General features: G+C 37.8%; 1 protein-coding gene across 9 annotated transcripts in view; it reads right to left on the minus strand.

The window, feature by feature from the left end:
- The window catches only part of PARD3B (par-3 family cell polarity regulator beta), a 437,827-nt gene that overhangs the window by 166,826 nt on the left and 247,483 nt on the right, over nucleotides 1–23,518 (minus strand). For 8 of the 9 annotated variants that reach the window (XM_050899878.1, XM_050899877.1, XM_050899880.1 and 5 more), the window contains exons 15-16: nucleotides 22,981–23,096; nucleotides 10,877–10,921 (exon numbers count right to left, since the gene is read on the minus strand). In XM_050899878.1, the coding sequence (XP_050755835.1) occupies nucleotides 10,877–10,921; nucleotides 22,981–23,096 (161 nt within the window). The remainder of the gene's footprint in view (nucleotides 1–10,876; nucleotides 10,922–22,980; nucleotides 23,097–23,518) is intronic. The other variant, XM_050899879.1, reaches the window with a different exon arrangement.

Consider the following 23,518-nt stretch of genomic DNA (forward strand, 5'->3'; position numbering starts at 1 on the left):
TTCTTTGATTAGGGTTAATGCCAGCTTTTTTGTTTTTTTGCCATCTCCAATCACTTCAAATTTAGTAATGATTCTTACTGGGCATGATATTCCAGGATCCAGAGATGCCAAGATCTCAAGTCCTAATAACCACTTCTGCAGAACTGCAGTATCTATTATCCTGTGTGAAATTCTGCACTAACACAGTTACACTGCTTCTGCTTTCAGAGAAAGCTTTATTTCTGCCTGATACAGCACTCCTCATATAGACACATCCACCGTATTTACAAGTTCTCCTGCCCTCATGTCAGAAACAACCTGGAATACGAGGCAGTAGGAATCTCCAACTCAAAGCAGAAACTTTCAGCAAAGACATGAAACGTGGCAGGCTTTGCACAGACAATCACAGGGAAAAGTAACACCAGGTCTCAGGAAGAGAATGCATGCCCCAAACAGCCTACAACTGATAACTCAGGCCAGCACCACACCATTTACTAGAGAGAGTATTTCAGTGTGCAACAGATACAGACTTCTGCAGGCATGCCTCTCCTTCAGCCCACTGCAAGCTGACACAGACAATGTATTTACTACAGAAAGATGACCACTTATTTCAAATACTAGTAGGCCTTATGGTAAGTGGATACATTCATTACAACTATTAAAAGCCTGCACTTCATTTCATTTCATACTAAAACATTCTGGTTTTTTTAATACGTTCTTGACTTGCTTCACTGAATTCTGCACAGAACAATATTCGGCAATACTGACCAGGGGGAGAAATAGCAACTATGAAGTGTGAACATCAAAACACTCCCCCCCCCCCCCAAGCTTCAGTTAATATAACAATACGCCCAGAATCACTTCAGGAAATTAAAGAGGAAAAAAAAGGAGGTAGAAGAAATATGAATGTACGAGTATCTTGGCTGGAAAAAATTGTTGTGTGTTGGATTTTTTTTCTTCCTAGTCACTTCTCCCACTTCTGTATCATAAGGGAGCTGTAACATTGGGTAGCTGCTAAGCATGAAATTTCCCAGGTCACATTAAACAAAGTTCCTGCCCCCTTCTCTGCTCCTGGAGCGAAGAATACTCCCCAAGGAAAAAGGCTGTTGGTTTGCAATCCCTGGATGCCAACAATTCATACTGGGTAATGCATAATTCCCATATTGCTGAGACGTGATGGAAAAGAAGTAAATCTTTCACCTCTATTGTTTATTTTTGAAGACTGCAGTTTGGATATCTGCCAGACCAGGCCTTCTCCTCTGAGAAAAGGCCATCATTACTGCCATGCAGACTTTCCACTCCAAGTTTACCCACATGTAAAAATGAGGCATTCCTGACACCCAGAATCAGTCTCCAGCATCTTGCTCTAATAAACCTAATATTGCAGATTTAGCAGGCATTTCCCTAGCTATGCATTCACAGGAGCGCTCTGCATAGTTCGTATCTGCAGGAACTCTTTAAGTTTTATTTCACAGGGGTCAAATTGAAATATCTATCTTTGGTACACTTCTAGGGCACAAGCTTCCTTCACAGAGAAGTTCAAGTTGTTCAGGACTTTCCAGTAGATGTACATGCACTTTTGTTCTTAAAGTGAGAATATGGAAAGAGCTTTGCTGTTAAAGCTAGGGTTGTTCTACTACACTTTTGTAGTACAGAAAATTCGCATTTGCTGAGTGAGACAAAGGGAAATAAAAGCTTCTGCTCAACTTAAGCTTTTACAGGGTCATTTGTTCTCTGGTTCAGCAGCTTTCCGTGATCAGCTGGATTGAAAGAAACCCTACCTAGTCCTTGTGGTTCTTAAGGAAAATTGTCCTTTCTGTCTGAGCTGCCTGTTCACTCCATCTGGCACTTAGGAAAGCTTCTCCCTCCTTGTCAGACTCAGCTACTCCCGAGGACTGCTCAATCTTCTCTCACTCCTTAGGACAGGATAAGACCCAGAGCGTAGCAGCCCAAACAAAGCTAAATAATAGCCATAGCCCTTTAACAGCAAGTAACATCACACAGTCAAAAATACACAAAACCATGTTTCACTGTGTGCTGGTTTTGGCTGGGGTAGAGTTAATTTTCTTCACAGTAGCTAGTATGGGGCTATGCTTTGGACTTGTGCTGGAAACAGTGTTGATAATACAGGGATGTTTCCGTTATTGCTGAGCAGTGCTTACACAGAGTCAAGGCCTTTTCTGCTTCTCACTTCACCCCACCAGCAAGTAGGCTGGAGGTGCACAAGAAGCTGGGAGGGGACACAGCTGGGACAGCTGACCCCAACTGATCAAAGGGATATTCCATACCATATGATGTCATGCTCAGCATATAAAGCTGGAGGAAGAAAAAGGAAGGGGGGGACGTTCGGAGTTAAGGCGTTTGTCTTCCCAAGTCACCGTTACGCATGATGGAGCCCTGCTTTCCCGAAGACGGCTGAACACCTGCCTGCCGATGGGAAGTGGTGAATGAATTCCTTGTTTTGCTTTGCTTGTGTGCATGGCTTTTGCTTTACTTATTAAACTGTCTTTATCTCAACCCATGAGTTAACCGCTAGTTAAACCATGACACACTGGCCATTAAAACAAACCTCTCAGAAACTCACTTTCAGTTTAGTCTTCAGGACAAGAAACAGAAACTCAAACTTGCTCACCCCATTTCCTTTCTTTCAGCACAAAGACATCTCTGAAGATCTGCAAATCTTCTTTCATCCACGCTTTCTCCCTCAGATGTATCTGTCTACCCCCTCCAGCCTAGTCAACTTCCTTCAGCTCAGGCTGATCCCAGGATCAAAAAAACCTGTCGGTTACAAAATCATTCTTCTCTTCTCCTGAACTTCCTTTTTCTTGCTCCCTTGGCTAAACCAGAAAAATACTATTCTTTTTTGTAGAATTATTTTTTCTGCTAGGTTAACTCCCCACAACAGCTCATCATGGAATTATAAGAATAATAATGCTGGCATAGAGAGAAAGGGGGCAGAAACATGTGGCTAGGCATTTACGAATACAAGGGTATCATAGGATCCTCTTCAGGAGACAGGAAAACATTAAATCAACTATGCTATGTTATAAAACCTCAACCACAGACCCCTGAATTTGCATCCGCACTGCAGTTGGTCTACATTCAGCTCTGCTCTAGATCCTAAATCTCACACAAGAACATTGAGGGAAATGGGTTTCTCCTGCAAGTTTATTATTGTTCTCAGCAGATCAGATCTATTCACTTTAATGACTGTAGTTCAAAGAAAGATCAAGGGGCACTGCTCTGCCATATCTTAACGCAATGCACACTAAGAGTCAGTCACAGAACACAAAGAATTCATAAAATCAAAGTGAATATGTGATTTAAGATTCTTGCAATTCAAGGATGAGACAGCAGGGATGCTCTTCTTCAGTTTGCAGAGGTTTATTGCCATTTTTTAATTCCCTGCTCCTGCCACTGGGAAAGTAATTTTATCCATGGCAAGTAAAACAGTCTTAAAAAAAAATAAAAAAAAAAAATCAATGTAACTTTGGCATTTGAATTTAATAAGGATATGGTGTGACATGGCAGATAAGGTGATTTAATAGACAGCTGCCTCTGAAAGCCACAGTTCTCACATCCATCCACTTGCCGAGTTTCCCTTCTACTGCCATGCAAGCTTGTCTCTCTCAAATGAGTGGTTCAAGGAGATAAGCTCAGCACTATCCACTTCTCTCTTTCTTGTTTTAGTTTTTGGCTGGTTTAGCTCTCTCAATCATCTCATCAGATAAGCTGTGGGACTGGAATAAAAGAAGTAATGGGCACCAGGCAGCTGTGGGTAGGAGGTATGGTGACTAAGACTACCTTTTTCAGCAGCAGCAAGCTTTTAGATCAACATCGTAACATCAAACCGCACGCTCAAGTGAGGGATTTTTATCAACAGATGACTTTCTCAGGACCTAACAAAAAAGGGGTCACAACAATCATCATCACACGGCTAATAAAGTCTTTAAAAACAAGAAAAAAAAGCTGTCAAAGGAATAGTTACAGCTGGTGAGTTACTGGGGGCATAAAATGATTCTTCTCAGAGTAAAAATGAGAGCTTGTTTCCCTCCATAGAGGAGAACCATCTAACTAGGTTATCCGTGAGAGCTGTTTATCAGCCACATAGGCCTGGCAGGCAAGGGGGACTGTAAAGACTGCCAGCCTGGCATTCAGAAGATATTTTGACCAACAAACTGCTTTTCACTCAAATTCAACAATACAGCAAGTTCTGTTAATTTAGAATAATTGTTTGAAGCGCAGGAACTAGTAAGTGTCCAGCCTTCCTTTTCCTGAGTCAGTGAAAAATCAAACTTCTCATGCAGAAACACATACAATTTGATAGTGGGGGTGGGGGGGCTGGGGAAGAGAGAGATTGCTGTATCAGTCCCATTTTTAATAGCCTCTTAAAAATAATCAATATCTGGAATGTCCAGTTTGAGCTTCTCTTGCTCGAAAAAAATAATTAGAACTTGACAAGTGTTCTAATTTTGTTTTCATCTTGTTTCAATACACTTTCCTGTCTCTGACAGGTTAAAATACATGAAGTTCCAACAGACAAATGAAAGCTTTTCCAGCTAAACATTCATACTTTATATTTAGCACTCTAAATACTAGATGAAATTAAAAGAGCATTTTTCTCAACACTAATTCTTAAGGGTCAGCTCATGAAAGTTGGAGGTTCAGGATTTACTCCTACAGACTTTGACCATTAAGACATTAAAAGATCCTGCAGCCCAGCAGTTCAATATTGTGCTGTCCTGTCCCATAGGCTTGGTCACAGCATAGTTTTGGTTCTTGTGCAACTAGGCAGTGTTAAACAAGCACCTCCACCACTCCAAGCTCTAACCAATGTAGATGGTTAGAACAATCTATAACATAGAAACTATTATACATATTAAAAAAAAACCAAACAACCTTAAAAAATAAAGTCCACTAAAAAAAGGATAGTAAAGCCATACTGGCATAGAGTACTAAGTAAATTAATGTATCATCCTAGTTTCACTAGACAAGCTGTGTTTGAAGATAAGAAAAAAACAAGAGTAGGCAGAGATTCAACGAGAGCTAAGCATTTTAACTTCTGGACTAGAAATCCTTATAAACGCAACAATATAATAGATTCAATATAACATCTTTGACTTTAGACCTTACCAGACATAAGTATAGAAAAAAACATGAACTCCACAAGTGACCTGCAGGAAAAAGGAATATTATTTTTTGTTTCTTGGCTGCATGAGTTGATACAGATTCTCAGATGACAACAATTTATTTGCAACTGTATGGTCAAAGGAACACTGTGCTTGGGGAATCATAATCAAAGTTAATAATAATAATAATACCACCACCACCAGCAGCACAAAAGAATCATTCAGGGAGAGAAGCCCAAAGTGAAGGTAACACTAAAAGAATGAAAATCCTGCAAAAATATTCCCAGCAATAAAGCATCAAACTTAACCCATAGCTTTAACAATTCAAAGCTTAAAGAGGCATGGGTTATGGGTAATATGGTGTACTGAAGCATCATAGAAAGATACTTGCATTTGTTTCCGTGTCAGTCAAACTGTAATAGCACCGAGCACCACACTGGCTGAACTAAGGGAAAAATCACATTGCACAGCTTCCAGTGCTGCCACAGTTTGCTTGCCTCCAGTACCAAAGCCAAGATATATAGGTCAGGTTAGGCTACATTGGTATTGCTAAGCTATACTGCAGTCTGCAAAGTAGGCAATTCCTCTTCACACTTGCAAGAATGATTGATGCAGCCAAGTATTACACTCTTATTAACAAAGAGAAATAAAATGAACTAAAATCAGCCTTTTTTCTCCTCTCACAAATGCAAAGACAAGTGTCAGATTCTATATGCCACATACTTTCAGTTAGATAGAGGCAAGGTCCTTGTTTGGACAGGCATTTCACTTGCATATGCCAGGCAGCTCAGCCATTTACATGAGTCTTTTCTACTGTGGATCTAGTTACTATACAAATCCTTATGAACTCAGTACTAAACCCAATGCCCCCTTTGAAAAGCTCAGCTTTAATGACATCCACAGCAGCAAGAAGGCTTGTTTAATAAAATTATGAGATCTGGCATGAGGAGAGGAGAACACCACTTCCCTACGCACATCATCGACATTATTGTGTTACCTGCAAATCAAAAGCAAAACAGAAGCCAAACTTGCTACAATGGCACCAGTCTCAAACAAGCCTAGCAGTATCCACTAAGCTTTCTGTAGTCCTTCCTAATCCCACTATTAATCCCCAACAAAATCCTTGATTAAAAGAAAGCCTTTTGTGCTACATAAGCATGCATAAACCACTGGATTTTGCTGATGTTCCAATAGTTCAACCTTTGCACAATTCCTCCAGTTAGAAAAAAAAAAAAAAAAAAAAAAAATGTTTCTCTGGTTGTGTCTGCCCTTCCAAGTCTGAATTCAAACCGCAGCAATAAGCTTAGCCTAGCCATTATTCACACTTTTACCAGAACAAACTGCAACACACTGGATTCTGCCTGCACCAGACCCTACTTTGTCCCTGCAAAAAACTAAGCTGGTGTTCTTAAAATCACAGGTTATATTTGCCAATTTAGCAGTGGCTGGGCACACCCGAGTTTACTAGAATGTAATCATCTACACTATAAAAGTGTTTTAATAGCTCTTCTGCTCTCACAAACACTTCCTAGAAATGGTTCAGGAGTTAGGATATACCAGGCACAGCTTCCAGAGGCAACGTGAAGCCGTCTTACAATAGAGGCTCAGAGCACAGATGGGGATCATCCTGTGCCACTCAACTTTAAAGCCAAAGGGGACACTGGTTTACGCTCGTATAGATGCAACCTTAACATCTCATAGACTTATTTCACCTACCAATGCAACCATGGCTTTCACCATAGGCTGGACAGCCTTTCCTGAAGGTCATGATGAAGCTTAATCTGTTGCACTTTCCATATCCTATTCCAGTGGGTCATATAAAATCTACCAATAAGCCTAATTTTTCAATCACTCCTGTGTCCTAAACCATAATCTTAATCCTCATCCTAGTCTTAACGAAACCTCAGTAAAATTTGTTTAATGCAGAATACCTCCTGGCATTAAAGGATGCAGAGATACACCAAGACCTTTAACCTACCTTATTCCAAACCATCTCCAGTCCCAATCTGAATTCCAGTTTAACCACAACTCAGTTACCCATACATGAAGCAGTACAGACTGGAGGTTTACCAGATGTATCAGCACTCAGACCTCACCAAAGCCCTGACCTTGCAGGACTTAGCTGTACACCTACCTCTTCAAGCCGCCTTTCCCAGAACACTAATCCTACCCACAGGCTGAACAGTAACCTGGTAACCACAATGTCAGCAAAATTAACAGTAAGGGGCAGAACTTGACCAGAAGCATCCTTCAAACTATCCCAATGGGCCTTTTCCTACTCAGGTCCTAACCCTAACTCTTGCCATATAGCATTAATTCAGATTCAGCTTGGTAACAGAGCTACCCCTGTACCATTCAGTCTTGCCAGTACTAATCCATAGCCCAGTCACACGTTCCTCACATAGCAGCCAGCAAGAAAATACGATCTTCAACTCATCTTGTCTCAAAACTGTCTCGAAATGTAACCCCAGCCAAAAGCATGGTCTAGTGACATTAAAACAAAAATAGGAAAGCTTTTTTGCCCATTTTGCTAATTAATATGTCAGAGCTCATAAAGAAAGACTCATCAGCTTTTCTCTAGCACTGCATCATCTGAAAGAGCTGTGTCAGCAGACCTCAGCAGACAGTCAATACATACTAAAAGTGTTCTAAGCAGTAAATCAGAACGCAAAAAAAGAATTGCAGAAAAAAATAAAAATAGTTGCAAAGAATTCAGTACTTGATTTCAGTATTTGATATAAATCAGGTTATATTTGATGTACAACAGTCTTGCCCTTCCTTATGAAGGGTATACTCCTCGCTGTCCTGGAATCGCTTTTCTAAAAAGCTAAGAGTTCATGAAAAACTGAGCTAAAGTTTGCTGATTTTTCATCTTTGTGAATTTTCAGGGATCTTCTCTGCTTTACAATAGAGGCACCACTTGCCTGCTTCTCATTCTCATCATTAGAATTGAGTTTAGGGAATGCAGACACACCATTACTGAGTGCACAGGAAGCTTACTGAGGATAAAATCCTCCTGAAGAGGATTCAGAGAAGATGCCTTCCTTACACACACTCTGAACTCAGGTCTTTTCCAGAAAGGGCTGTGTAGGCTGCATCAATACAGCACTCCAGTGCTTTTGCCAGTGGTATTGTGGAAAACATTTGCAACACTAAGAACACCTGTAAGCACTGCAGGGGTCTTCCATCCGGCAGGATGAAGGACAGGCCAGCTATGAGAACCAGAATTCACAGATGCGTTTCTGTGAGGATGAAATACAGGAACAAGTCTCCAGCCATCTTCCCATAGAACATGCTTACAAGCTCAGGATGTGTCCAGACATGCTTCTAAAAACCAAATCTACTTTTTAAGAAAAAAAGTAAAAATGAAACTGCTGTTTGTGGCTGCAATATATAAAAAGACAAAAAGATGGGGCTACAGCTACAGATCCTTCTAATGCCTCGGTCTTCTGCAGAATTGTGATAACGCTTTTTGAAATGAATACATGTAACTAACTCCTGCTGCTGCTCAGTAACGTGTAATATGCAAGGGATACAGTAGCTATACCAAAAGCTGAGACTAAATGCTTGAAGAGCCACTGCCCCAGAACGAACAGAAAGGGTATTTCCCTAGAGAGAATTACTCGACTGCGTATTTCATAGACCAAGTCATGTTGAAGGAGAGAAGGGATAATTGCATTGATTGTTAGTAGGTGATAATTAACTCTGTAGAGAAAGATGTTTAATTTCCTGAAGTCTAGAATAGGATGGAAGCTCTTGGTTCTGTAATGAGAAAATAACGGTGTTTTGCTCCCAGCACAAGAAGCTGCAATGTCTCCCTTAGCATGTTCTTAAAAAAGGCACCTATAGGAAGGCAGCACAATGAACGATGTTAAAACAAGAGCTCTTCGATGTGACTGAATGCCAGCAAAATGCGTATATGATATATAATTCCAAAAAGCATACAGTAAAAAGGGACCAGAGAAAAAGAACACCATGTTCTTGAACAAACCTTTAAAATAAATATTTGAATGGAACAATGAGAAAGCTGAAACTGCAGCTTGATTTCTCTTTATGAAGGGTTAGGAAATGGAACATAGAGAGAGGAGAAACATTTTTCAGCAGTAATGCAACAGTATTTAAAGTGGACAGAAACGAGAAAAATAATTTACACTCCAACCTTCTCAGAAGTTAGCTAGCTCCTTTTATTCTGAACAGGAAAAAAGAAACAACCTGTAGGATCTTTGTATCTGTTCCTTCGGTGATCTGTTGACCATGGATTTTAGTCTATGAAAAAAGATCTTAGGTACATGTAAGAGGTCTATGAAGGATAAGTAAGGCAAACAAGCCAAAGTTCAGTAAGCATTGGTCCCCATTTTCATATAAAATTTGTAGGTGTCTTCCAATAGAAAGTTTTTCAAAGCCACGGTTTTCAAGAATCTGGAGAAGTATGCGGAAGAAAGATGAAATGCTGCTAAAAGTGATATTATAAAGCTTAATGCACCTATAACAACTGATTGCCAGAGAGTTATGATCTCACCAGGTTTCCCTCCAATATTCTTTGATAGCCGTGAATTCCACTGATCTTTGGAAAACTGCATGATGTTGCAATGTTCGTAGTAATTTCTCTGCACAGGAAAAAACCCAAGGGCAACACCTCTAGCTTCTTCAAGTTGACAAGATCATTTCTTTGAAGCTTTCACATTCCCAAAACAAAAAGTTGAAAGAATTTTTTCTCCCCAGGGGTGATAATGTTACAAGACATATGAACTACCCCGATTCAGAAAGAGAATCCAAGAAGTTCACAGACTTAGGAAAGATGCCAGAAAATTTAAAAAGAATTTGTCTACTAAGTTCAGGAAAAGGTCTTCAGACAAGGAAAATCCACACCAGAGAACTAAAGAAGAACACCCAGTTGCACAGAGAAGGAATACCATAAACAATCAGGAATCTCATAGTTGACCTTCCTTTACATGAATTCAGCTTCTTAGTTCTATCAAAGCAGTGGAAAAAGGCAACGTGCAATCAGGCTACAAAGGGGCAGCCTGAAACTTCAGGGTTTTCCAATATCAGAAGAGATTGCTAAATAACTTGAGTTTTCTAGAAAGTTTAAGGTTTCTTAAGTCAGCTTATCTGCAGTTTGTGAAAAATTACAATCTTATGTGACATTTCCTTGAAAGTTCTTTTAATACAAGAACGGCAAGTTGTACAGTACCACAGTGTGGTTTGCAGAACTTATTTAATAAGTACGTACAGTAACATCAGCAGTATGGATTAATTTTTTTTATTACTATGGCCTGAAAAGTTTAAGAAAAACCAGAGTATTTCTACTGTACAAGCACAATGAAAGGAAAAGCTTTGACATTCTTTTTTTTAATCTGTAGAATTTTTTTTAGTGTTATCTTCAATATTCCCGGTAATGGAAGTGGAACTCAGAGCAAGGAGAAAAAGCAAGAAATATTTGTATTTTTCAAAATGTGTATTGTTTAAGTCTCTACACTCCACAAGACATGTTGCACTTGCCCTTATTTGAAAGGGCATCTTCTTCAGTTTACAACACCTGCACTGAAAAATGAAGTGACAGCTCTTCCTGCAAATGACTCAGCTACATACACTGCCTGGCAAAGAACAATCCCTAATTCATCATTGTACAACTTGGAGTCAGTGCATACAAATTAATGCCTTAATTTGCAACTCTTTTAGTCACCACAGTTTCTGTAAGCTGATTTCATTTACTGCCCATACTACTTTCAAGTTGCTGACTTTTCCTCCAAAACAGAACAGCTTACCCGATTTGTGTCCGGCCAACAAACCAACTTTGCTTTCATCTGCCACTAGAGGAATAAAAGAAAAGACACAAAGATCAGAAACTTATTTAAATTCACAAGCCTTCGAAACACTGTCAAATTATTTCAGACACATAGCATCCTAAATCTTTAAATTATAATCGTTTCTAAAAAGCCTTTTTTTACCTAATCCACCTGGGGTGCTTCAAAGTCCAAGTATCTGAATCAAAGCCCACTGAAACCAATAAAAGGACTACCAGCAGTCCTTGTGGGTTACAGATCAGGACCTCAGCACTTACACATTCAAAACTGAGTTGTCAGAAGAGCAATTGCATTTGTAAATAACTCATCTTGCCAGACAAACCACAGGGCATAGGAGAGTTGTAACATTTTCAGATCAAAGACTTCAATTGTAAAGAATCCAGATGTGGAAACCTTCCCATCTGCAAGACATACACTGACTCACAGGACCCTCTGCAGACAATGAGGTCTCCCAAAAACTGATCTTTGGAAGGCTTGTGCTTTTTTCTATGTTATGATTTATTTTATTTTATCTGTAAATCGTACCTTTGTAGTATTCCACAACATCTTATAAAGAAAGACGCTTACAGTAGCAACAGTTTGCAGACAGACTAGTGGAGGAGCAAATCCTGAATGTAACAAAAATTGTAATTTTTCTTCAGTAACTGTACTTCAGTTTATTATCATATATCTCAAGAAACTAATTAAAATACTCTCCCGGAGGGCTGAGGGGAAGAACCAATCACCATTTCTTAAAATGAATTCTATGCAAAGAAATGGTGCTAATGTAATGTTTGGAATGATAAAACAAGCACAGGAAATGAATGTTATGGTTGAAAGCTTATCCTTCAACTCTGCCTGCCCAAGCACTCCCTGATATTATGCCTTAAAACGTGATCTCTTTATATGATAAAATAAATTGTCAGGTCATACCAAAAATACTATAAATGGGAACTTACACAAGCTTTGCATAGTGGTCACCATAAAAAGTTTACATACAGGGTTATTTGCAGTGGTATAGGAATGTGCTATTTTTCTACCCAGGAAAGAGCAGTGCAGTAGTTATTGACATTTAGGAGCTACTACTGGGAAAACAAGCACAGTAAATATTTTCTTATATTGCCTCCCCCTTCACTTCTAGGGAAAGCTTTTGCCCCCCCAAACCAGCATCAGATTCAGGACTGGGATTCACAACTGGAATCATGAATCCCACAACTGACCATTGTATCTCTTCTCCACCTTTGTAATCTGATTGTCATTTGATTATCAGTAAAACTGACATAGTGTAGTTTTGTTGTGGGATCTAGATGCTAATAAAGTAAGACTAATACCGTTTGCAGTGTTACATAGAGATGCTGCAAAACAAAATAGCAGTCGGGCTAGTCAAAATTAGAAGTGCAACCAAAATTCAAGGCAGTTCTGTACTCCTTGTCCTTTAACCTTTCTTCTAGGCTTTTCTAGTCCCTGGAAATGATAACTACTTAGCTCCCTGCTATGCAGTTTGATCCTATAATGCAAAATGACCGGACAAGGATTTGCTATAAGGATAGTTCAAACTCCTTTTCCTCCTCCCTCCCCCCAAATTTACCTCTAAGCAGAACAACCATGGAAAACTTTAGTCCCAAAGGTTAGTGTTTTGACAAGTTATGATTGTGTGAAAACAAGGGATTATAATGGAAACTGATTAGTAACCTTAATTATAACAGTCACTAATGGCAACCACTATAATATATGATAATTACTTGGAGTAGGTTATGTTACAGTACATAGGAGCTTTAAAAAAAAATAGATACCAAGGTTCACAGCATTTTTTAAAAACTATGCTGATGACTTGGTTTGCCTGAAACTAAGTTTTACATTATTAAAAGGGATAAATCCATTTAACTTAATCATACTTTACACACCAGCTTCACACACAAAAATTAGATTTTAATACTGGAGGGAAAAAAGGAAGACTAAAATGATTAGAAAATGAAAAATAATCTTACCAGAATACAAGGTTAGCATTATGAGTTTAAGCACACACACACAAAAATTGGGAAATGCAAAAATTAAAGTTTTATATCAAAGTTTGAGCAAAATATGTGTGCCCCTCCATGAGGTAATTTTCATTTCATGGGATATTACGCTTAGGCAGTGACTTCTAGGCTGGCCATCTTTCATTAGACTGAACAGGAGTGGCACAGACAAGTCCGTTGGATGAGAATCCCATTCCTTCCCTTGTGTCCTCTGAGAACAAGGAGAAGATGACAGAAAAGAAGGAAAAGGCTAACACGAGACAAATACTTTGTATGCCAAAGTCGAAAACTTTGTAACTGAAAATTTCATTTAGGAAGTATATAAGATGTCCTGTTCCACAAAATAGCATTTGAAAACACTGCTCTGCAGGTTGTTAAAAATTCATGCAATCATTCAGTTATGACAAAAATAGTATTTCTCTGGCTATCTTCCTTGGCTTTTGAAAAAAGCAAAAGCTAAGTGGAAATTTCTTTTCTAAGATTCTACTAGTGTTGGCTTATCTTTGCAGAAAGGCACCTGAAAGATTTTAAACAGGGAAAAAACAGTCTACTCTTAAAACTCAAGTAAAAAAAAAAATTCTAATTATTTTTATATTGCAACATCAAAAAATAATTACATTGCAACTAACTACGAAAAATTTCAGCTCAAGAGGATCACACTTGGGAATGTGCAGTGCCAAACTGGAATATATCAGGAAAACATTTATAACAAAATTTCCACTGTAACTATTTTTATGAAGACACTATACTACGTATTCTTGAGCTAGAATTGTTAAATGCAAAACATTTCCAAAAAATGAAACGACCTAATTTGGGGACTGTAAACACAAAACAAAACAAAAATCTGGGAAGGATCAGTGCAAGGGAGTAAACACATTCACAAACAAGAAGACACGTCTCCTTAACTTGTAAATCAAACAAATACTTCACATTTTGAAATGTCCCTGGAACTCCAGGGGATGTTAGTTCATGAAGTTATTAATGTTTGTCAGTATAAAACACACTAGCTCTTTTAAAGTAACATCTATAATGTAGGAACCACGTTTTCACCACAGAAGCCAGTTACGTATTCATTGTCAGTACTCAAAGTAATTGCTGAAATAAACGCGACAGAAGTTCTACAGCTATTTAATAAAAGCATGGACATTTGGGGGACTAGCAAGACCACAGATTATGAAAGATGGAATATTACTAAAACAAACCTTTCCGGCTGATAGCGAACAACTGATCCTTTTTTTTTTTTTTAAACTATGCCAACAACTACAACAAATAGTAAAAAACCACAACCCTCTATGCCATGAGTAATCAGTTGTATTAGGATTTCCCATGGCAATATTCTGGAGTGCTGTTTTGCTTTAAGAAAATAAGTAGTACTGATCAGCAACAGTAAAAGCACCCAACAATGCATCCATGTCCTTCCACATAATCTTTTGATTGCCATTTCTGTGCCCTACTCAAGATAACCAAGGTAGCCATTTTATTTGAATTGCATGATTTTCAATGGTTTAGTACACAACAAGCTTTCTGTACTGCCTCAAAGTTTGCATCAAAATACAGTCCAGGTTCACTTAAAGGTCAACAAACTACTTCCCAACTATGGTTTAGAGAAGCACAAATCAACGCTGCTGCTGCTGCCAGTTGTGATAACCAATTTCCCTCCTTTTGCCTAGTTCAATTGCTCTACCATTATATTATTTTTCTCCAAACGAAGGAGTTTTTACTATTCACGAGATACAGGGTACTACTGTTCAACTTAGTTGAATAGTGCCTCTTTTCTGAAGGATCAGTTTTGCACATTGACTAAGAGCTACTTAAAATCTTCTAAACGTATGAAAGTTACTTGTATTTCTGCTGGACAAACTGACATGTACCTTTGAAGACCAGCTGCAGTTCTGCACACAGAAAAGAAGCAAATAAGGATTAAAATTACAATTAATGAGAAATAAGAAGAGAGACTGAAACAGCAAAGAATTTCCTAGAAAACAAATTTCCTGATACCTTCTTGTTAGTCTGTAGGAAGCCCAATATAAAATTTCTTATTATATCTTAATCAGTTAACAAGGGCTGTATTCCCAAACCACATATACAAATGATGCTTCTGTGCTTTAGAATCCATCTTTCTATGGTATAAACACATGAAAATAAAGCAAAGCTACAAATTGCTCACTGTTTTTTTCTGACGAACTGTATCCTTACCCAGCCCTTTCATCATAATGAAGGCACTGCATCATCAATTAATTTTAGTCAATGACAGTGCCAATGACATAATTCTCCTGCCATTTTTATTTCCTTGGTGAAGCGTTTCCCCATCTAGGAGCAGCATAAATCACTCAGAGAAATTGTGTCAGATGTTGGCTGACAACCATCACTTAAGAAAACGCTGCTTGCTGTTCTAGGTTTGCCCTGTAGTACTGCGTACAAAGACTACAGGCTTTTATACTAAAATCTACAGGAGCAATAAAATGTGTGTATTAAGAAGGGTAAACTTGCACTGTCTTAAAATACTTTCCTTCAGTAATTCTCCCTCCTCCCCTCTCTAATGACAGTGAAACTTCACATAAGGGCCCCATCTCTCCTGTTCTGGGGTCACCTGGTTATCCACCAGCTACTCATTCTTGAAGGATTATGAGTCCTTGATAGGTTCCTGTTCACTGCAATGTTGAAAAGCAGTGAGACTAGCAAAAAGCTTAAACAAGGGCCACGGATAAACTATACCTATGCAGTAAAAAAGGCAAACCTTTTCCAAAATGGCATCTAACACAACATTTGGGATGCCCTGTTCAGCACATTCAAAGACGGGAATAAATCACACCCAAACCAAGATTCTGGATTCTTTTTCTCACCTGTACAAGGTCTTCTCTAATTAGATTTTTCAGAACAATTTTGTTAGAACTGATTTAATACTCCAATTCAATTGTATTCAGAGAAGGTCCCCAAGGGATACATCTTGTGTGTCCGCACATGAGAATGAAAATGCCTAAGCTTGCATTCACTATGACAACTCCTTGTTGTTGAAGAACCAGCAGTGCAGCTGATACTGTCCACTGGACACATTTACCTTTAAATGGAAGGTTTTCTCCTGGCAGAAAATAACATTGTTTCACAATTTCCCAGCCAGCCTGATATAAATTTCTTCACTTTCTTCTAGTGGCACAACTAGACACTCTTGAAGGTTACACTGCTAATTGAGGCCATCACAGCTTCTTTTACACTTTTGTTGTCTTCTCTAATCCTCTCTCACCTCTGTTCCAGAGAAACTGTACCGGGCTAAAACTGATCCAGCTCCCCCACTACACACCTCCTGCATGTCATTAACACTTCTTCCAGACTCCTAGGGTTAAACCACAAGTTCCTAATCTAATCTGTCATTCACTGGTTGAAAACATGGATAGGGAACAGATTTTAGGCAAAGTGTAGGGAACAGATTTATAACAAAGCGTTCTTAAAAGTTACTTCGTTATCATCTGTACTTTCTTTCTCATAGTAGCTATACGTTAATTGCTATTTTCTCCCCCTAACACTTTAATCATCTAAGTGCATTAACAGATCAACTCACTTCGAACTTACACTAAAGCAGCGTAAGACATTACCGCCTCAACCACATGTTACCATTTTCTCAGCTCTATCACCATCACAGCTCATAGGATGCTCCCAGTCTGCTCCACAGCAAGCTTCCTTGAATCTTAGAAGATTTCTACAAAACCAGTCCAAAAAGTTGGTACTCCCTCCTGCCCACTTCTGCCTTTACACCACAGCTCACCCTCCCCTCAATTGCATCAACGCAGACTTGGTGTACAACTGAGTAATGGAATTGACCTTGTTAAAAGCCTTTCTTTTCATACAGAATAAACCTAATTTCAGTCTCATTTCAATTCAATTCACAGTGTCCCTCACTTAATAAATGATTTTGTTTCATTCCCTACTTCTAGATCTTACAAACAGAAATTTGAAAGTCATTTAAACTAAGAAAACTACGTCATGTTAATTTCTAAAAATTTATTCTGCTGAGTGGCCTCAGAAAATATACATCTAATCTGACAGTACTAGAAAGTTACTCATGACATAAGCTAGAATAATTTTATAATGTCGCCAGGCCCTTGATCCCAAAGACAATCACAGCCATAAGCAATATAGTTTTTCCTAAACCCATGACATTTTTGGTTTTGAAAAGTCTTTCTCTTCAGGAGATGATTTGTTAAATTACTGTTATAAGCCAGTAACATCGAAAAGTCTGTTAGAATTCTGAGCCATCTTCTCTCCATTTCCTCATTAATGTTCTAATGAACTTAACTGGCTCTTAAATGTAGTTCTGAAGTTGGTTTCAACCCAAAGCAACCCGACAAATGTATTCCATACATACAACATGGTTAACACAATAATGATTTTAAAATACCAAACCACTTTTTGTCCCACTAATACCATAACTCTCACTAGGGACCTCCCAAAATGTATTCTTTTAATTGTATCTGAATCAAAACATTGTTTAAATTGAAGAGTAATCTCCATTAGCTCTGCCTGGTCCTCATTTGGTTACATTTTGAGATATTTATTTCAATATCCCAAATTACACTCAGAATAATAATCTGGTTCAGAGCAAACCATGAAGTAGCTAATAGCTAGTAGCATCTTAATTGCATTTTCCACATCCTTCTGGATGTGAAACATTGGTTTCTCTTTGTTTTGAGATGTTTTAAAAGTATGAACGTAATCGAATGCATCCCTTCACTAACAAAGAAATTAGCATGTAGTTAAATACTGGCTTCCTTGCAGAATACTCCATACCTTACATCTTGCATATTCACTTGCTAATTATTCCTAAATACATAAATAAGTTGGCTGATATCTTTAATAAATATGCCCCAAGGTTAAGGGACTCTAAGTATGTCTAATGCTGTTTTAGCAAATAATATCTCTCTCACATTTAAAATCAAGTAAAGGACATTTCCATTTCTTCAGGCTGTAGAGCTTAATCAGTTAAGATCTATGTGTTTTTGCTTTTTATGGGGAAAGGAAGGGGGAGTTGAGCAGTACCTTGGGATAGTGGTCATGGGTTATTATACCAACATCCTCAAATATAAATCTACACAGTACTTTGCCTGAATTGATACACAACAAAATTGCTATATACTCATATGATTCAATTTCATGGTGCTTCAGGTTAAAACAAGCCACACTTTCATGTGTTTGAATACAATTCCCATGGCTGTAGTTTTTACAGTACATTTATGCATAGCCTAAATCACTCCTGTGCATAAAGATTTATGGAAAATAAGGGTGTTGGAGATAAATAATAAAACACCTTCTTTCCTTTCTTTTTCTTAGAGCACACCGATTTTCACCTTCCAATACAACATTAAAAAAAAAAAAAATCCATATTGCCATTCATTCTCCACAAAAATTACCTTTTTAATACAGTTAAAAGAAAGAACAAACACTATTGAAAATGGATTCTGATGAATTATTATATAGAAATTCTTCTCTAGACAACTGTGGTAATATATCGGAAAATGTGTGTGTACAGAAGGTTGCTAAAGGAAAGGGAAAATCATCCTTCCAATGACTTGTATAGAAGCCATTAATTTCTTCTTCATTTTCAATCTGCCATTAAGTTTCAAAAAAGTGTACCACTTAAGTGGGAAGGGACAACATGACATTTATTTTCTAGCATTTCTGAATTTGTTTTGCTTATTTTTAACACTATGCTGTAAGTACAAGTCCAAACCTGGCATGCAGTCTAAATTTGGTCAGTACAGGCATGCACTCTAAGTCAGACGTTGTTTGCCCCTGCAAAAATTCTTGAAATCACAGTATAAGGAGAATCTTTTCTTTGCTTACATATTCAAACACCATCATCCATAACAAAAAAATTTATGCAACTGAGTGGACATGTCAGGTGCCAGAATCAGTAGAAGGAAAGGGGTGGCTGTGCTCTTTTATCACCACCAGTTCAAAATAAAAGTAGACAAGGCAAAGAAAAGATAGACCATAAGACACAGGATATGAACCCTACCAGTGATCCAGAAAGTGCTGTCATTATCTCAACACAGCAGCAGGGAAGAACATTAGGACTTATAGCTGATACGGAACTAATCTGTACCCTATTACTCTGAATGAAGCTGTAAATTTTGAGAAGCCTTTGACCACTGTGTAAATGATGCATGCTAAAGCAGGAAACCAGTCACCTTGCCTCCATACACTTCGCACAAGGACATCTGTAAATATGAGGCAAGGTTCTGCTCATGCCTGCAAAACCAAAGAAATTATCACTACCACTATACTTGCCTTTTTGTATTTTTTTTTTAAATTTCTACAACACTAACTCAGTAACTCACACATGCCACTGATTTTTATTTTATTTTTTAAAGTAGATTCAAGCAAAAACTAACTCATCTGCAAATAACTTGAGTTCTTCAAATACACCAACTCCAGACAATGCTACTTTTGGATTCATGCTATTCGTGAATTTGGCAGTTAAGACTTGTGTCAGTTCATACAAGTCAGACTCATACGAGTCATGGCACGCGCATGACAGCATATAGCCCTGCCTAAACAACCAGGTGGCAGTGGTTCATGCCCTTTGCTCCTGCCCAGCTGTCCAATCAACAATACAGAAATGCACCAAGAGTCAATAAACTGAACCGTATCTGCCCTACTGGCAAGTAACCCACAGCTTTTGCTGCATGCACCAAGTTCTTTTCATTGCAAGATTTGCTCTGGAGAGTGACAACGACAAATTGGTGCAACATGTTAGCAGTACTGAACACTTTTTGATCACCCATCCTTACTTCCTGATATTATTCACTGAGGATATTAATTTATAATTATAATAATTATTTTGTAAATAGATAAGACTGGAAAACAGATTAAGCACTCAAAAGTTTCTGGGCCTAAAATATATAAAACTGAAAAGATAAACGCCAACGTTAAATGGGTTTCCATTGTGAATCTATGTAATTATAGACTAGTCTTTACTTAACAGATGTGCTTCTTGTGTATACATCAACCCTCATCAAAGCCAGAAAGACCCTTACTATACAATTTCATTAGCTCCCTAATTTAATGAATTTACTGTTTTCTCATAAGGTTCACAATCCGTAGCAATATCTGGATTCTCAGGTCTCTCATGTTTAAGATTTCCTTTTATCTGCCTTTGATGATCCTTCTGACAGTGATGCCATTATGTAATCCATGCCTTTGTTATCTTGTAATTAGGCAATAGATGCATTATACACGTTTCAAGGTAGAATGTTTCATATGTGAATAGCAGCACAGATTTCACATTTATGCCCTGTATTACAACAATTCTGTTGTCTACTGAGTTCATGATGTTATTCTGGTCTAGCGACACCCAGGTGATTACTGGACCTTGTAACCTGAAAGGCTGGTTATGTCTTCCCAGATCTGTGGAGACTCTTGATTCAGAGACAACTTGGTTTAAAAGGAAAGAAACTGCATCTAAGTCACATTTTGTAAGGTCTCAGAGCTCTCCTCCTGGACTCCAATGCTGTGATTTTTCTGTTCATCATGTTAGATTTATTTTGGAATGGATTGGCAGAACTTGAAAGAAAAATAAGAAATGGACAGCATCCCTTGACTACTGGAAAAGAGGGCCTAGCAGGTATACAACCATTTACAAGCATTTTCAGATAGGGGACACCTCCTCTTTGTTACCAAATCTGCTGCATAGTTCCTCTGTGGTGCTGAACAAATCTTTCTCACAACCTCAGCTCTGGGTCTGGAAGATGAAGACAGCAGCACTTCCCATCTTTTTTTTTTTTTTTTTTTTTTTTTTTTGTGGCAGACAATGCACTGAAATCAATAATGGGTACACAGCTGCATGTTGGGATGAGAAGTTACTACAGGTCATGACTGCAGTTAAGTAATGAGCAAAATATAAAAACAAACTAAGAAATAACTTTACTTCCCCTAAAATCCATTTTGGAGTGTGCATTATATGAATGCTCTATTTGGAAGCACAGTTTTATATACCAAATTATTGGGATTTTATTTGCATTAGAAGCATTTTATATTGCAGTTACTTCACTTCAGATTTTCATGTTTCCTTTTCCTTTTACCCTTCCAGCCAGAAGCTTCTGCTTAAAATCTTTCAAAAGGTGGGAAGTTGAACATGGTACTGCACTGCTTGCTAGAGAATGACTGCAAAAGGCCCCAGCTTTCATCTTCCTCAGTTTCTTTATTTGCCAAGCTATGTGGAAGCAATTTTACTTCATCCATTGTTATTTATATAACACAGGATGGGTGCAGTTCTTTCATAGTCCGTCCAGTTCTTTAAATTACTATCTCAAGTAATATATTTACCTTCACATCACTATATATGAGAAGGATAAAACATTAGTGCCTCCAATCAGACTGATTATTATCCCTTTTGTTTTTTACTTTCATAGCAGAAGGGACACTTTCAACAGCTACCTTCTACGAGCAACAATTTTTGAAAGATCTTAAAGACATCTTTGTACCCAATTTTAATTTTATTTTTTGCACCCAATTTTATTTTAGTTTTAACGACTATGATTAAGTGACTCATACACATTCTCAAAGCATTGTTTCTGGATGTCAAGAGCAGATTGCTTATACAAATTTGAATCTCACAATATAAACGAACACAGACTAGGACAAAAGGAAGTACAAGTTACCTGGTAGTTCCAAATATGCTCTCAAGCGCACTCCCATTGCCTAATTTTACATTGATGCTTGTGAGCATTCTTTTTAGTGACTTCTGTGGGAGCTGTAAGTAAACCTTTCTAAAAGAAGACTCAAAGTTGAACATTTTTTCTAGTAGACTACACACAATATATGTTTTGACTCAAGTCTGTAAACTCATTCCTTTGTTGAGGAGCATTTCCATTCTTAAAAAAATATCTAATGCTTTACTCTTCGTCAAAACAGTGGAACAGAACTGCAAAAGGATGAATTTCTCGTCTAGTCATGCAGTAGCTTTAAAATTCTGCCTTAAGAACTCCCCTAAATGAATTCTTATCCATTCTTACCCTGCATTAATAACTGTTTGACTTTCCTTACATTTCATTAGAGGAGTACACACATTTTATATTACATTAAAATATTACATTAAGATGACAATAAAAATCAGCAATACAAAACCTAAGACCAATCTAGAGCATTTCAGGAAGAAAAATCAGCACCACCAAAAAGCTACCTTGAAACTAGATATGAAATTAATAATTTTCTATTAATGGTGTACAAAAACTGATCCAACGAAACACACAAATCGATGATTAAAGACATCCTAATGGTAGGTCTCAAAGTTACTCCATCAACCCTTGAATTTGAAAAAAACAGATAAAGAATGAGTGCCACAAAGAAGAATTTAAAAGGAAAAAGAAAAGCTTATTTGGTTTTCTTTGAGGCTTAAGAACTTTGTGAATTTTTCCTTGAACTCTCATTAAAACATGACTCTGTTTTCAACTGCAATAACCCTTCAATCTTCCACCCACAAATGCTTTCCCAGTATTGAAAGAACCATTTACTTTCTGCTTCACCCACCCTGCAAGATTTTCTGCACAGCGTTGATGGGTAGCGGACCATAACCTTACCACTTTTCAAGCATTTATAAAGATCTACTGCAACACTGATTGCCTGTGTTTGTCATTGTCAATGAAGAAATATACAATTTGTCTTAGGAAAGTTAGCCTTTGTCCAGTGCAGTTTTGCAATCATTTATATTCTATACGAAAATGACTTTTGTTATTGCTGTTTTGCTATATTTTTTAGACATATAAAACTTGTACAGCAATTCTTTCTGCTCATTTTTACAAACGCTCCCTCTTTTCCTCAGCTAAGATTTCAATACAATGGATAGAATAGCCTTTAAGAAAAAAAAAAACCAACCAAAACCTTTCTTCAGCTTCAATAAAAAGGGTACTTGCAACTAGATGCTACAGGAGGCTGACCATTGTCCCCATCACTGTAGCTCCTCCGCAGAACTTACTCCCTGATGTTTGTGTTTAAGAAACAAAAGCAAGAAACAGAGATGGTGCAGATGGGCTAACGCTAAAAAGCTGACCTATATGTCACCCCACCCCTTCTTACCCAGATCCATGCTTTTTGAGGCTTTCAGATTAATTGATTCAGACTGCTTGGCTGGTGTCAAAGATCTGAAGTTGACATGCTGATCTGTTAAATGCACTGCTGAATTTATAATAGGGCTGCAGGAAAAAAAAAAAAAAGGACATGTAAAATATTTAGGCACCAGTTCAAAACACAAGTGAACTAATTAAAGCATGCACAAATATACGTGTCTTTCTTCCTCCAGTTGCTTACAGCCATGCATTTTAAAATCAGTTATTGATCCTCAACTTTCTTTTCTGAGACTTAACACCTCCAGTCATTTGTTTTTCATCATGGATGCAAATATAAATGCTTAGTGATAACTGCTTTTAAACAATTCATATTTTATTTAGCAGAAGAAAAGAGGAACATACCAGTACCTGCTTTTTTTTTTTTTTTTCATTTTGCTAGTTCTATTTAACCACTGCATTTCCAAATAACATGCTACAGAAAGTTGGAAAAATACTGCCAATGTACCTGGCTCAATTCCACTCCATCTGCTAATATAAAGTTATTTTAC

Source organism: Gymnogyps californianus, chromosome 7, assembly GCF_018139145.2.
Source record: "Gymnogyps californianus isolate 813 chromosome 7, ASM1813914v2, whole genome shotgun sequence".
Classification (NCBI taxonomy): Eukaryota; Metazoa; Chordata; class Aves; order Accipitriformes; family Cathartidae; genus Gymnogyps; species Gymnogyps californianus.